The sequence below is a fragment of the Tinamus guttatus genome, unplaced genomic scaffold, assembly GCF_059628265.1.
Source record: "Tinamus guttatus ecotype Peru unplaced genomic scaffold, ASM5962826v1 Tinamus_guttatus_pri_ptg000168l, whole genome shotgun sequence".
NCBI classification, from domain to species: domain Eukaryota; kingdom Metazoa; phylum Chordata; class Aves; order Tinamiformes; family Tinamidae; genus Tinamus; species Tinamus guttatus.
In genome coordinates, this window is record NW_028288702.1 from 11,907 (window position 1) to 28,064 (window position 16,158).

The 16,158-nt window shown below is 48.4% G+C and overlaps 1 protein-coding gene across 1 annotated transcript; it reads left to right on the forward strand.

The window, feature by feature from the left end:
• Positions 1 to 248: 248 nt before the first annotated feature.
• Positions 249 to 15,802, forward strand: LOC104566990 (LHFPL tetraspan subfamily member 2 protein). The gene is made up of 2 exons (XM_010213793.2): positions 249 to 678; positions 15,545 to 15,802. The coding sequence occupies exons 1-2, from the start codon at positions 249 to 251 to the stop codon at positions 15,799 to 15,801; spliced, it is 687 nt and encodes a 228-aa protein (XP_010212095.1). The 3' UTR covers position 15,802.
• The last annotated feature ends 356 nt before the right edge of the window (positions 15,803 to 16,158 follow it).

The following is a 16,158-nucleotide window of genomic DNA, read 5'->3' on the forward strand; positions in this document are numbered from 1 at the left end:
CGAGAGAGGAGAGAGGAGGAACTAAGCGAGAACAAATGACCGTTCTGCATGCAAAACTTGGGGCAGTTAACTTTTTCTCCTGAGAAATTTTATCTTGGCTGTTGTGAGAGAACTGAAAAAGCAGAGCAGTAACAGTGATTTTCTTAGGGACTTTTTCTTTTTCTTTTTACCCTTTTTAATTTAATTTTTCCCCTTGTGCCTGGATTTAAGACCATCAACTGCACTGATCACAAGCACTGGACATCAATATGTGTCATGTTATTGTAACGTGTCGGTCGATGCTGTGGACACTCCTGAGCATCATGGTGGCTTTTGCTGAGCTCATCGCTTTCATGAGCGCAGACTGGCTCATTGGCAAAGCCAAATCTTTAAGCTCTGAGGATGTGGACAGCAGAACAGGAGGGTCACAGGAACCCTACCGCCCGACGCTGGGCATCTACGGGCGCTGCACCAGGATCTCCCACATGCAGATATCCAGACGAGACATGCTCTGCGGTCCTTATGCCGAAAACTTCAATGAGATTGCCAGTGGGTTCTGGCAGGCCACCGCTATTTTCCTAGCTATGGGAATCATGATTCTCTGCGCTGTGGCGTTTGTGTCCGTCTTCACTATGTGTGTGCAGAGTATTATGAAGAAAAGTATTTTTAATGTCTGTGGACTGCTACAAGGGATTGCAGGTATGTAGACTTTGAAAGCAATGGAAAAAAATGTTTTGTGTGTGTGCCATTCAGCTGCAGAAATGCAGATTGTGTCTGTCTGGAGGCTGACTGCATTTGATGGACCCAAGGGCAATTCTATAGGCTGGTGTTTATTTAAACACAGCTCAAATTCATAGCTACACGGCTTGTAAGGCATTGACATTGGCAGTGGGATCACAGCCTGTTGTGTGCCAGAATGAACTGCCCAGTGTTTCTTTTGTTTGCCATTCAGATTTCTTCTTCTCTCTGGATGTACGTCAGTAACAAGAACTTCTCTGTTACCAACAGAGAGCAAAGTTAATACCAATATGAAGGGAGTGCATCTCCTGTTGGCTGCTTCAGTAGTTTTCCCTTCGAGCAAAGGCAGTTCTGGGTGTCTCAGGCTTCCTGCCTGTGGCAAGGGCAAATACCAGCCCCGTGATAAGAGCAGCCTGCAGAATCCCACACTCTCTTTTCCCAGGTTTCATGTGAAACCACCTCCTTCCAGGATGGGAGTGTGACAACACGTTCTCATAAAACCTACCTTTAGCCAGATTATTGTGGAGGTGAGCTCAGTGAGTTTTTGTTATTCAAATGTTAGCTTTACTCTGCATGAGCAGATGAATTGATTGTAGGCATTTTGTGATTCTGCTTGTGACTGTGTGTATTAGAGAGATGAGGTGACTGCTAGGTAGATTGAGATTGGAAAATGGAGCTGGAGCAGTTCTTGGTGTTCTCAATAGTGAGAAAGGAGAGATCCTGTCCTATATGCAGGATTTTTTTAATTATTTTTTACTATTTGCCTGTGATTGTTTAAACTTGGTGTTATAACTCCGGCAGCCCTCAGAGAACCTGTGAGGAAGGAGGGGATGAACAGGGCCACTTCCTCCTTCCTTCTTTGTGGTACACTCAAACAGGTATTTTAAAATCATAAAATGGTTGTGTTAAACCCTTTTAACTTGTTTGCTCAATACAAGACCCTAGCTTCCCCAGTGCTCCCCTGGGAATACAGTCAAGCCCTGCGCTGTTGGCTCTACCTTGACACAAGCTGTACTAGTAGAAGTTCAATCCCTTATTAAGCTGGTTGGTTTCGTTTGCTTACTTGAGGACTAAGGGAATCTTCTCCTGGGTGAATGCAGGGACGTATGCAAGTATGTGTGCGTTTATGGGGCAGTTTATGAGAACCTGGGCGCTCTGTCAAGGCAGTGCCTACCCCATCCTGCGGGGAAAACAGCAGTGGCCAGGGACACAGCCGAACCCAACCCAACACAGCTGCCTGATCACAGCTTCAGTGTGAGAGTGCTGCTTATTTCATGATCCCCACAATGCCAGGTTTGTGCTTCTGAGGCAAGATTAAATCCCTAAATGATTAAGGCGCATCTGTTTAGATGATGGCATATAACCAGCAGAACAATGTACTGTAAATAAAAATGAGATGTTTTGATGTAGCCACTGCTGATTTACAGAATTTGCCAGCCCCAGTGTGACAGCTGAGCAGCTCAGCCGTGCACATCAGAACTAGTAGTGGGTTTTAGCTTTCCTATCTTACCACTTCAGAAATAATCCAGAAAACCTGGTTTCAAGAGATAATATTTTATCTTTTCTATTATTAGAGGTGTATTTGTAGAGGAGAGAGGAAGGAGGAGCAGTTACCAATATAAATAGATGTTAGGACATGTCAGACCTTTGTGTCTGTTGAGAAGTTAACCGTACTTGCAATGCTAGTGCCATTTCCAGATATTTATAAATGGCCAAACATCAAAATCATCAGGAAATATATTCCTGTATCATAGAAAACTGTTCTGAATACCACTTATTTCTGAGAAGGTATGTGCAAAAACAGTTTTACATTTTATTATCAACCAGTTGTGCCTGCAAAGGTAATCAGGGCTCTGGAATTGAACAATATGGTAGATGAAGTATTTCTTATATGTTAGGGGAGAGAGCAATTCTTTTTTGATCTGTATGGAGAAGAGAAGCACTTCCGTCCTTATAATTCAGATAAATGCCACAGTGTGAAGCTGGGTAATTGAAAGGTCACGTTACTGAAACTGCTGCTCTGAGAAGCAGCCTGCCAATATTTTCAGCCAGGCATCTTGTGGCTAGCAACTCGTTTTCTCGAGATTAATTTTATTGGGTCCACTGCTACTTTTGTGCCAGTAGTATTACAGCATCTGCTTACTTAGTTGAAAGTAGGTTCCTTATGACTTACTACAGCTTTTGATTTCATCTTCATTCTTGTGTTTTGGAAAACACTTCAGTAAATGCTTCCAGAAAGAGTCGTACACATGGTTAACCCATGCAAGGTTTCACATATCTAGACTCACGTCCTAGCCAGAGAACAACTAGATACAATCCTACCTGATCGTCTTAAAAATGTTCTTTTAAATGTGACCTTTTTCTTTAACAAATGTAAGAAAAGAATTGACAAGTCACTTTGTTTATCAGTGTATATCCGTCCGATATTTTCAAATATGTCAAATATCTCATTTTCAAAGATGACATGCACCCACAGTAGTCATCTACAGGAACTCAGAATTTTGCAGACTTAATCACATTTAAAATCTCTATATCTTTGCTATGGAGATTTAATATAATTACAAACATACAGCCAGTTAATTCAACCCTGGAATTCATCATGAAAAAACAAAAACAGACACTGGATATATCATTCCTGTCCGGCAGCATTGGTTGTGACCTGGCTGGTGCCTAAGGTGAAATTACAGCGCTAAAAGCTGCATCTCCTCTGCCATGGCACTTGTCTAATGCCTGCCCTTGGATATCTCTGCGAACTCCCGTTGAGGTCAGTGGGAGGGAGCCACACACAAATCTGGTCCACAGGGTTTTGTTTGTTGCAGAAAGCCAGAAATATAAAGCTATAAAAGAAGAAAATATGGCTCTGTTTAAAATCCTGAAATTCCTTTGTAGTGGAGCAGGACTTTTACCACTTGTTTTTAGACAGCAGCATCTTTTGTTCTGGATATGTAGAAATGGTAATTGGTGGTTGTGATTTTGGGGAACTGGGAATGGTGGCGTCTGCGGCGAGGCCAGCTGCGCCTCTGTCACATGCTGAGGGGTATCTGCGCTTTGCCTGGGGGAGCATGACTGTGTTGTGGTCACAGCTGGCCTCAGCACACTGGCTGTAAGGGCAGTGATGCCCCTAACGGTGCGTGGTTAGTCCCATGGAGCAGAGGTTTGTATCAAAAGGCCACTAGAAGAGGCCCGGGAGAGCAAGGTGCCCCCCACTGAAAGTTTCCTCGGGGCATCTCTCCTGTGACCAGGTGACACCTGGCAGATTTGGGGCCCCTGGTCCAGAGCAGCTTCTCCTATGGGACCTTAGTTCTCCTTAACGTTGCCAGAGAGGCATCTGAACTTCTTCTCACATGAAAGGTTTTCAGCGCCAGCCTTCAGTGTTCTCCTCAGCAAGCACTGAGGATTCCTTAACATTTCATCCCATTTTCTTCCTTTCCAGAGTTTCCTCTTGTACTTCTGCCTTTTCTGCAAGGCAGGTTTCTCCTGGCGTTTGTCCTGCTCAATCTCAGATAGCGCAGTCTCTTTCCACAACCCTCTCCCTTTCCAGCTATCCACACAAGATCTCCTCTGTTCTTTCTTCTGTCCTTTCTGTGCCCTTGTCTCTCCCTCCGTGTATTGCTGTTCCTGTCTTCTGCTCCCCTCGCTGGGATCACTTGAGGGCTGCTTTGATCTGGAGCCAACGCAATACCTGAGCAATAGCACAGTTAAAGGAAAGCGTTTTTTTACCCTCATATGCAAGGAAGCTTCTTTGTAGTTTTCTAAAATATAACAATGAAACGTGGTTTGACTTCAACTGTGTCTTTGTGCTATTGTAGCACTTTGTGCTACAGCACAGTGTATTTGTGCTGCTGGAAGGGTTTGTTTTATGTTTCTTGCACTAAGATAGTTTAGTGTGTTATATTTATTAATCATCAGTAGTTTGGGGTGATTATGAAGGTGATGGAAACCATCTGATGGTGAGAGAGCCATGCAGGATTGCTCGTGGGGGTGTATGAAGTAGGCTGCGGATGTGCTGAGTGATTCCCAGGAGGATATGGAGGAGGAGGAAGGGCACCCCAGGGCTCAGCTGCTGGGGTGTGTGGTGAGGGCTGGGAGTTGCTGAGGAAGCTGGGAAGGAAGCAGGAGCTGAATCAGAAATCACTGCTGAGAGGGGAGAAAAAGCTGGAGGCGGGCGGGCTGCCAAGGGGCAGGCCCTGAGGCTGCAGGTGCTCACTGAGCATCGCTGCTCAGTGCTTGCGTGGGCCCTGGGGAGCAGCCGCCCTCCTGGCGAGTGGGGTGGGCAGCATGTGAGGGAGGAAGCGCCTGGCAAGCTCCTGTGGCTGCCGTGGCCGCCCAAGGCCCATGCTGGGAGGCAGGGCCTGTGGCAAGGCCGAGCAGCAGGAAAGCAGGGAGCTCTCCCACCCTCCGAGGCAAAGGAACTTCTTGTTTGTCTTTCTGAAATGTAGGGTACGCGTTTTTCAGAAAGCATATTCCCTCTTGGATTCAGCTTAGGATTTTTCTTTTCTCATGCCAGAGTTGTGTATTCTTGGGGTGGGAAAAAAGAAAGGGGAGGGGAGGGATTTGAAATGGAAATCCTGATGTCTTGCTGCTGCCTGAGCAGGGTGGTATAGTGTGTCCCATAACCTACGTGGCCAAGTGCCAACGTGGCATCTCGCACACACTTGGCTGCCGAGAGCTCGTGTGGAGGGGACAGCTGTGTTGGAACAAGAGGGCGAGCGCCAGGGAGGAGAGCAATTCAAACACTATGCTGCTGCTGAGCCTGAGGGACAGCATTAGTTACCTCTAAGAAATGAAGTGCTGATGGTTGCACGGGTCTCATTTGCTGGGCAGTTCCCCTTGGGCGCTGCCAGGACGGGCAGCACCCCACGCGCTGCAGATGCTCACCTTTTCTCTGATGTGTTCTGGGCAGCTGATGTCGCCGCAACCATAACTCGCTAACCAAAAGGTGTTGCATGGGGGTCCTTCACACTGCCGCTGAGCAGTGCTTTACTGTGGCATGTACTCGTGCAATGGTCTCTTACTTCTCAATAGCTCACTTTGCACCAGTAGAAGTTTGTTATTATCCCTTTTCTTGTTGAGTTACAGCAAAAGGATGCTGACTGCCCCTCTGAGGAGAGGGGGAAAAATAACAGGAGAGGAATGGGGCTGTCCTTTGGTTGGATCCTGCTTCCCGGTCTCAGATCCAAGACTGATGCAGCTGTCATCGATAGATTGCAAACACTGCAGGAAATTATTTAAATTCAACAAAAAGTGTTGAAGGCAGCTGAGGTAGGTGGTTGCATTGGCCCTCTGTGCAGAGCAGTGCTCAGGGGCTGCTGTCCTCTTTCCTTTACAGCCGTTTCATCGTAACCGATTCCAGGGCTTTGAGGGCCCCGGCAGCAAGCAAGGTTGTAGCTGGGGTTGTGAAACAGGCTTAGGCTCTCCCTTGGCTTCCTTTGTGGCCAGCATAACTGACGTGGGCTGGTATTTCCTTTCCTAACTAAGGAGCGCCCTGAAGTTACTGTCCACAGTTCAGTTACTCATTTAGCAGCTTCCAACCTCTTATTGGGCCAACTTAAATTAAAAACACTCGGTGCTTCCTTGGCTCTCGAGGTGAGATGCGGTCGGTGAAGGGCCTCGGCAGCCAGGCTGGGCGCTACCCGCACAGGATTTGCGGCACTGCCTGTTGCCTCTTGAGGGCCGATGGGGAGAGGCCTCATGCCAGCACAAGCAGAACGTAACGTTTGCATGGCCAACGCCTCAGAAGGGTGCTCTGCATTGAGCAGAAGGTCAAAACTCGCGGTTTTATGAGGCTGAGGGTTGGCACAAGTATGATGAGATGTGTTGACCTGCACCCTGTACGGGTGTAGCCTTTAGGTGCTCTGTGTTGCTCAAAGCTCATAGACCTTTGGCTTTTCATGCAGACAGTTCTTGATCCTCACTGAACTGCAGAGTCTTGCAGGAACCTCGTGAAGTGCAGTAAAACCCCTAACTCCCCATGCACTTGCGGAGCTGGCAAAGGGGCAGGAATGTCATTTCAAGGCTTGAGATTGCTCTGCGTTTTGATTCCCCACATTTCTCCTCCTCCCTCCCAACTAATGGGGACTTTTGCCACTTGCATGCAATTTGCTAAAAGCTAATGGGGGAATTTGCACTCTCTTCTCCCAGAAGTCTGTGGGCTCGTGCTTTGCTAGAGAAAATTCAGAAGAATAGGATTATATCAATATTAAAAAAATATAACAAAGAAAAACAAAACAAAACAAAAACCACACAGGAATCCTCCATGTGCCTGAGCAACTCCTGTCAAGGTTTGTAGCCTGACTTATTCTTGACTTCCTCTGGGGGTATCAGCCATGTACCTGTTAACCATAGCAGGTCCCGTACCCCATCAGCAGCCTCCCCTTCTACCTCCCTGTCACACAAGTCCCCTGCCCTGTGTTCCCATCCCTATTTCCATACCTCATGTCCATAATGTCATCACAAATATTATGTGTACGTATGTTTGGTTATGAACAAGCATCTTTGATCTGCTAAATAAATGGGAAAGTATCCCTGAAAAAATGGCTTAGTTATTTTAGTTATTTTGCTGTTTATAAGAATAGGGGTTTTTTTGTTTGTTTGTTTTCCTGAATTTGAGGATAGGAATGGTTTTGGAAAGGCTTTTCCTTCTGATAGCTGCTTGCCCTTATATGACCTCAGGACAACTTTAAAAGGCTTGGGAAAAAAATCTGCAGATTTTGAGAAACCACCTGGTTATTCTGTTGCCCTGAGTTCAGGGTATTCCAGGTACGCAGAAACCTGTGTCTGGTTGCACTCTCCTACAGTGATGGATGGGTCTGGATCTTGCCTCTTCTCATCCCTGCTGCTTGGGTAGATTCCAGTTTCTCTGCACACCACCCACTGGCAGCCTCCTCTGCCCTCAGCAGCAATGCTTCCAAGTTAACCCAGTCCCTTCTGCTTTTGTGAATCAGAATTAAGTGTAATGTCAGGCTGGGCTTTCTTAATCATTGATCTTTTTATTGTTGTGATGTTTTGTTCTACTGTTGTGAATTTTTGCCTTGCTGTTTTGAAGAGTTTCTGAGTGGGCCAGAGGCTGTGTCAATTCTCGGCTTCCCAATTCTCCCTGCTCTTCTCCTACAAATACCTTTCTGCCTCTGGTCAACTGGCAGCGATCTGGAGGGACTGCAGGCGGCCATGGAGGCGGCTGTGGTGGCCGTGGAAGTGGCTCTGGTGGTTGTGGAGGTGACTGTGGAGATGGCTGTGGCTGTGGCGAACACAGCGCCACAGGTAGCATGGCCAGCGTGCTCCTCAGTGCGCCAGCAGCGCTACAGCACTGTGGGAGATGCCCACGCTTTTTTTTCCCCCGTATCATTTCCCCCATATCTGTGACCAGCTGCTCTGAGCCCATCTCATCTGCTGGAATCAGATTAAATGGTTTCTAACTCATTTCATGGGGCCGAAGATGCCCTTTGTGTAGCTGCTGAGCAGCAGTCTGACACCCAGCCTGTTTGTGAGGCACTGGAGGAGTAAAACCGCCTTTGGCTAGTGGTGACCTGGGGAATTCCCGATGCATAGGATGTTTTTCAGAAAAAGTTTGTGCATGTGGAAAAACACCTTAGTCTCCTTGGGTTATGCCAGCTCAGTGCATTTGTAGAAATAATCCAATCATGAAAGTGTTGGGATAGTCAGTCAGCATATTGACAGGTTTGGATACGTGACCTTGGGCGATGGGGGCAGTCCTGTTTTGCTGAAAGCCCGTGGGCTGACCCTGCTGCAGCAGAGCAGAGATGAGAAGCAGCAGCATTGCTGCAGCAGGCAAAGCTGTGGTGCCCGTGAGGCCTGCACTGACTCCCCTGGCTCCTTTTAGCTTGCCCTTTTTTTTTTTTTCTATTTTGCTAGGAAATGAGGAGATAGTTTCAGGATTTGCAATGGAAATCGGCTTTGTTAGTATATGCTGTTGTTTAATATGGCATAGCAGCAGCTGCACGGGAGCCTGTCAGAACTAGAGGCCTTCACTCATCTGAACAAGCATCTGCGCAACCTGCTGCTTTGGGGTTGTGTCCAGGGCTGTGATGAGAGGCTCTTCGTGGGCCCGGAGCCCAGCACTGCCAGCACATGGTGTGACACACAGAGACATCCCCAGCGAGGGAGCTGCTCGATGGGTTTTGCCGGCGCCCAGCCTGCCTTCAGAAACCAACTCTCTCAGCACTGGATTCTGCTGGGCTCATACTTAGCCTTTCAGCAGAAATGAGGTGCTTTTACATCACTCAGATACAATAAAGCAAATGTTTAATAGGCTCTCTACATTGTAGTGAGGAAGTATATTTTAATCTAATAATCTAAATACATTGGCCTCTTACTTCATAAGGCCTCTTTTTAAAAGCTGTCAATTTGGGACCGATAATAAAATGTTACATGTTAAAATATGCTCCAGTGAAACATAGTAAAACGTTCTTTACCAACAGGCTAATACCAAAGGGCTGTAGATGAGCTGTCTGGATTTAAAAAAAAAATCCATTTAAACATTTTTCTGCTCTTGTTCATAGGCAGGTGGCTGCTCTGCAGAGCCTTCTCACAGACCTCTGTTTTCTGAAATCCCCAGAGGAAAGGTAACTCAGAGATAGCCATAACCAACAAGAAGGAAAAATAATTGTGAAAAGTCATCATAGCAATTAAGGAGGAGTAACAGCACAAGCTGCCCCCAGAGTCATGCAGCTCTGCCAGGATGGATTAAATCCCCAACAGGATTAGCTCCAGCTACCAGGCACTGCCAAGGAGCACAGTGGGATGGGAGACAACCCTAGGGATGGCCATGAAAGGTACGGGAGCCCAGGTAGTGTTCTCTTCTATCCTGTCAATGAGAGGAATGGACTCAAGAAGGAGAAGGCGGATATGGCAGATTAACAACTGGCTGCGCCGCTGGGCTTGGCAACAGGGTTTTGGCTTCTATGACCATGGGACTCTGTTTGATGACCACCAGCTAGTGGGGAATGATGGGAACCATCTCAGCAAGAGGGACACACGTCTCTGCCAAAAGGCTGGCCAACCTGGTTAGGAGGGCTTTAAACTAGACAAGAAGGGGGAAGGGGAGTGTCGCACAGACACGGGAAGCAGTACCGCGCATCCTAGGTCAGATGGAGTCCAGCGGGAGTATGCTAGTGGGGAAGTGAGGATAGGAAATGATCACAGAGGGTCCTCTTTCACCCCTCCTGGGAAACCTGCAGGCTCGGTTACTTCCCTGAAATGCCTGTGCACCAATGCGCGAAGCATGGAGAATAACTGGACGAACTGGAGATCTGTGTGCGGTCCCAGCGTCATGATCTCATTGGAATCACAGAGACGTGGTGGGATAGCTCACACGACTGGAGCACTGCCATGGAAGGCTATGTGCTCTTTAGGAAGGACAGGCTGGGAAGGCGAGGTGGTGGAGTTGCTCTTTATGTGAGAGAGCAACTGGAATGCATGGAGCTCAACCTGGGAGTGGAGGATGAGAGAGTTGGGAGGTTGTGGGTAAGGATTAGAGGGCAGGCTAATGTGGGAGACACTGTGGTGGGTGTCTGCTACAGGCCACCTGACCAAGATGAGGAGGTTGATGAGGCCTTCTATAGGCAGCTGGATATTGCCTCACGGTCACAGGCCCTGGTTCTCATGGGGGACTTAAACTACCCCGACATCAACTGGAAGGACAACAAAGCCAGGCACAATCAGTCCTGGAGGTTCCTGCAGAGCGTCGACGATAACTTTTTGATGCAGGTTGTGGAGGAGCCGACGAGGAGAGGTGGGCTACTGGACCTTGTGCTAACAAATAGGGAGGGACTTGTAGGAGATGTTAAGGTGGGGGGTAGCCTTGGCTGCAGTGACCATGAGTTGGTGGAGTTCAGGATCCAACGAGGAGGTGGCAGGGCTGTAAGTAGCCTTGCAACCATGGACTTCAGGAGGGCCAACTTTAGCCTCTTCAGGGACCTCCTCAAATGAATCCCATGGGCTAGAGCTCTAGAAGGTAGGGGGGCCCAAGAGAGCTGGTTAGTTTTCAAGCGGCACTTCCTCCACGCCCAGTAACAGTGCATCCCTGTGTAAGAAGTCAGGCAGAGGGGGCAGGAGACCTGCGTGGATGAGCCGGGAGCTTGTGGCAATGCTCAAGCAGAAGGCGACAGTATACAGAATGTGGAAAAAAGGAGAGGCCCCCTGGGAGAAATACAGGAACGTAGTCAGGGAATGCAGAGGTGCAACAAGGAAAGCTAAGGTGTGGTTGGAACGCAATCTGGCAAGGGACGTTAAAAATAACAAGAAAAACTTCTTCAAATGTATTAACAGCAAAAGGAAGATCAGGGAAAACGTGGGTCCGCTGGTGAACGTCATGGCTACCCTGGTTACGAATAACACAGAAAAAGCAGAGTTGCTGAATGCCTTCTTTGCTTCGGTGTTTACCAAGGGCAGCCCTTTAGAGCCCCAGACTCTAGGGACAAGAGAAGAAGCCGGGGGAGGGGAAGACTTGCCCTGGGTAGAGGAAGATTGGGTCAGAGAGCACCTCAGGAAACTCGATACCCACAAATCCATGGGCCCTGATGGCATGCACCCCAGAGTGCTGCGGGAGCTGGCAGAGGTCATAGCTAAGCCACTCTCCATCATCTTTGAAAGATCTTGGAGAACGGGGGAGGTGCCAGAGGAGTGGAAGAAGGCCAATGTCACGCCAGTGTTCAAAAAAGGCGAGAAGGAGGACCCAGGCAACTACAGGCCAGTGAGCCTCACCTCCGTCCCCGGAAAAGTGATGGAACGGCTCGTACTGGCTGTTGTCTCAGGGCACATGGAGGACAAGAAGGTGCTCAAGAGTAGTCAGCATGGATTCGCCAAGGGGAAATCATGCTTGACTAACCTGATAGCCTTCTATAATGAAATGACCGGCTGGATAGATGAGGGGAGAGCGGTGGCTGTCGTCTATCTCGACTTCACCAAGGCTTTTGACACCATCCCTCACAACATCCTCCTGGGCAAGCTCCGGAAGTGTGGGATAGATGAGTGGACAGTGAGGTGAATTAGGAACTGGCTGGATGGCAGGGCCCAGAGAGTGGTGATCAGCAGTGCCAAGTCTAGTTGGAGGCCTGTAGCTAGCGGGGTCCCCCAGGGGTCAGTCCTTGGTCCAGTCCTGTTCAATTTATTCATCAATGACCTGGATGAAGGCACAGAGTGCTCCCTCAGCAAGTTTGCTGATGACACGAAACTGGGAGGAGTAGCCGATACCCCAGAGGGCTGCGCTGCCATCCAGAGGGACCTGGACAGACTGGACAACTGGGCAGTGAAAAACCTCATGCAATTCAACAAGGCCAAGTGCAAGGTCCTGCACCTGGGGAGGAATAACCGCAGACACCAGTACAGGCTGGGGACTGACCTTCTGGAGAGCAGCTCTGCAGAGAGGGACCTGGGTGTCATGGTGGATGATAAGTTGACCATGAGGCAGCAGTGTGCTCTTGTGGCCAAGAAGGCCAATGGGATCCTGGGCTGCATTAAGAAGAGCGTCTCCAGCAGCTCGAAGGAGGGGATCCTGCCCCTCTACTCAGACCTGGTGAGGCCACATCTGGAGTATTGTGTCCAGTTCTGGGCTCCACAGGACAAGAGGGATGTGGAGCTGCTGGAGAGAGTCCAGCGCAGGGCCACAAGGATGAGCATCTGCCCTATGAGGAGAGGCTGAGGGAGCTGGGCCTGTTCAGCCTGGAGAAGAGAAGGCTGAGAGGGGATCCAATCAGTGTATATAAGTTCCTCAAGGGAGGGAGTGAAGAAGATGGGGCTGGTCTCTTTTCAGTGGTGCCCACCGACAGAACTAGAGGTAATGGCCACAAACTGAAGCACCAAAAGTTCCACATGAACTTAAGGAAAAAATTTTTAACAGTGAGGGTGCCAGAGCCCTGGAACAGGCTGCCCAGAGAGGTTGTTGAGTCTCCTTCTCTGGAGATCTTCCAAACCTGCTTGGATGCAGTCCTGTGCCACGTGCTCTAGGTGACCCTGCGTGTGCAGGGGGGTTGGACTAGATGACCTCTAGAGGTCCCTTCCAACCTTAAGCATTCTATGATTCTATGACAAACTGATTTATTAAGAAAGCAAAATCATTATTATTAATATTTGCTCCCCTGCTGCCAGATGCAAACTCCGGAGCAAACTGTTGACAGGAGCTGCTTTATTAGATTATTCTGACATAAAATTATACAACACAGAAATGAACTTTGTACTTCTATGAGTAGCAAAAGCCTTAATGCTTTAATCTTAACATACAGCATTAAATAGCTTAGAAGCTGCATAATGCAGATTAAATACAGAATTAATGTTTAATGAGTTAAATTGAAGGCTAGCTGAGACAAAGTCAAGAAATCTGAGGATTGTTAATTATAATAGTTGCTAGAGCAAGCAGCTAATCAGTAGGTTGTGATAGGACCTGCCCGTGTGTCCTGTGCGCTGGGGCCAGCAGAGATGCTCCTGTTGCACTTACCTGCTGTGCCCCGCCAGGCTGCCCTTGCCCTTCCCAGGGTTGTCACAAGCCCCCTGCACTTGCTACCCTGATAGAGCTTCCCTTGTTCCCTCCTCACGGGTATTTCCCTGCGTCTCTGCTCCCGGCGTGTCTGCGCTCTGGCTCACGAGCACCAGCGTCAGGCTCAGCTGGAACGCTGCCCCGTAGGGCAGAGCTGCTCAGCCTGCTACGGAGATCCTGAAGTTCCCACCTGTGCAGGCATTTACATGACATTTTTATGTGACATTTACATGCGACAGCCACGGGCACTGTCAGCCTTAATGTAACTAACAGGCAGCTGCCTCTCCCAGTCTCTGGACGTTGCTGCCCTGGCTACGAGCGTAGGGGCAGCTGAGTGCTCTGATGGCTGCGTCTGCTCCAGCCCGTGATGGGCGCCAGTGCTGGGCAGTAAGGAGCATGAGAAAGGGCTCTGCTCTTTGCTCTGGACAGCAGCAGTCCAGGGGAGCCACTTGTTTGGGGTTGGGGCTGCGGTGAGGAGATGGCTGTAGCCTCTCTGCCCTCTTTGGGCTCAGCCATAAGACAAGTCTGGAGCATCCCTGGCTGCTCTAGTGTTGAGCTGGTAAAGCTTAAAAACTGCCTGGGCAGCAGTGACCACTGCGGTGTTTCAGGACGGGTTCGTCCCTTCAGTGATGGTGATTTTAATTACCAAAGGGCTGGTGATCATTAAGAGAAAATGGCAATTGGAAGGAATGAGCATTCAGTCAGAAAAACACATTGTGCAGTCATGCTGGTCACCACGCGCAGGAAGCGCGTGACGGATGGGGCAGAGGAGCCGTTGGTGTTTAGTCTGGGCTGGCTGCTGGGCGCAGTGGGATGACAGCATGGCTTAGCCAGCTCTGCCCAAGATAAAGCAGCTCTTTGGACTTAACACGCTCCAGCCGGTCGCACAGGAAGCACCATGTAGAATTTGTCACTGGTTCATAAATGCAAACAGTGCTGAAATCCCTGCCCACAGAACGAATGTCATTCTCTAATGGATTTTGCTGCCCCACAGAATGACATTTAGTTCATTCATGCACATGTTGGTCTGTCATCATCAGCAAAATGCTGCAGAGGGACTTTCTTTTGTGAGAGAACTGACACAGACAGTCTTAGACAGTTAGGCACTGTGCTCTACATTTTGTGGATGTTGACCAGCTAACAGCAAGCTCCAATCTTCTGCTCAGTAAGGGATTTTTTTTTTTCATCCAGCTGAATTTCTTTCAGCAATTAAGGAAATCAAATGTACTGCAGAAGTACATACCATTCTCACCAAGTCACAAAGATGGGAACACGTCTCCACAGCTGTTCCTAGGAATCTCTTAGTTTGAGGAAGAAACAAAGACTGCTTTTGATTTTATTCTGTAGTAGAAATTTTGGGATTGGCTGAAATCTAGGAACGAACCGGCGTCGCACGTAAAAAGCACTTCTGGCCCGCTTCCAGAGTGTAGCACCAGCTCGTCTATAGCTGCCACCTCCCTTCCTCACACGGGGGCAACTAAAGGAGTTTATGGCGCAGAATAACCACCTCGCTCCAGGAGCCGGGGAGAGGCAGCTCCTGTGCCCGCCCCGCTCCCCCTCCCCCCCAAGGGCCCTTCCCTTCACAGCCCTTTCTTTCCTTCACCACTCATGCAGTGGCAGAGCAGCCCTTGGGAAGATTCCCCACGTTGCCTGTGCCTGGGCTGGGGCCACGTCAACCTGCTCGTGGCTGAGTCCAGAATCCCAGTCGTTCTGGAAGAAGCCTGTGGCATTGCTGTATGATCTGACTCTCGTGGCCAAACAAGCAGATGCACTGGGAGATTGTTTTTTTTGTTGTTGTTGTTTTTTTTTTTCCTTTTCCTAGGCAAGAAAATCAATCTAGGGAAAATCTGAAGGAAAAAAGCAAAAATATTTAGAGTGCATAATTAAATAAAGCTGAATGTGGGTTGCTAAATAAGGACTCAGAAGTGGCTGCAAACATTCATAAATATTTGAAAGTGCAAGTCTAAACAGTAGGTAGCGAGAATGCATATGTTTTGCAGTCCGTGTATAGCTAGCTAGCAATACTGCCTGGGAACAAAGGATGCAGAACAAACACAAGGATGAAAATTGAGAACACAGTCTGAAACGACATAAACCTCCCACAAGAAAAATGGTTATAATAACGTAAAGTTTATGTATGTGATTTATAGTCAGTGTATTCTGGGGAACAGTCAGTGAAGGGTGGATGGATTAGAAAAAAATCTTCTTTCTCTGGTTTTATTATGTGGAGGGGACCTGTCATGAGTAATAATTTTTATAACCATGACTAAATGTGTTGCATTTGGTGTTGAACTGATTGCTTGTTGTTAAAACTGTCCTTTTTGTTTTTATTTTTAGGCCTCTTCCTTATCTTAGGCTTGATACTTTACCCTGCAGGTTGGGGATGCCAGAAGGCCATCAGCTATTGCGGACACTATGCTTCTGCTTACAAACTGGGAGACTGCTCGCTGGGCTGGGCCTTCTACACAGCCATCGGGGGCACCGTGCTCACCTTCATCTGTGCTGTCTTCTCTGCACAAGCAGAAATTGCCACATCCAGCGACAAAGTGCAAGAAGAAATAGAAGAAGGGAAAAACCTTATCTGCCTCCTCTAACTGCAGCGGGGAAAATGCCAGTGCCTGGATCTTTGTCTGCTGGCCAGGGACTCAAGGAGCGGATTCGCTTCCCTGCTTCCCCACTCATGTGATTGAGCTCCGCACACTGCAGTCCCCACCTCCTGAAGCAGTCTTTCTTCCTTGCCGGGCAACGAGGAGCAGAGAGAGGATCCCAAGAAAAGAGAATGTAAATACTTGGGAATTCTTTAGTTTCATTATATTATCATCAGGACTAAGTGGATATATATTAATCAGATTGGGGCGGGGGGGTGATGAGGAAACACTTGTATATAGCAGGAATGTTGTTATATAATGACAAATTCTGGTTGATCCAATTGCCTTACCCACCTTGGTAGC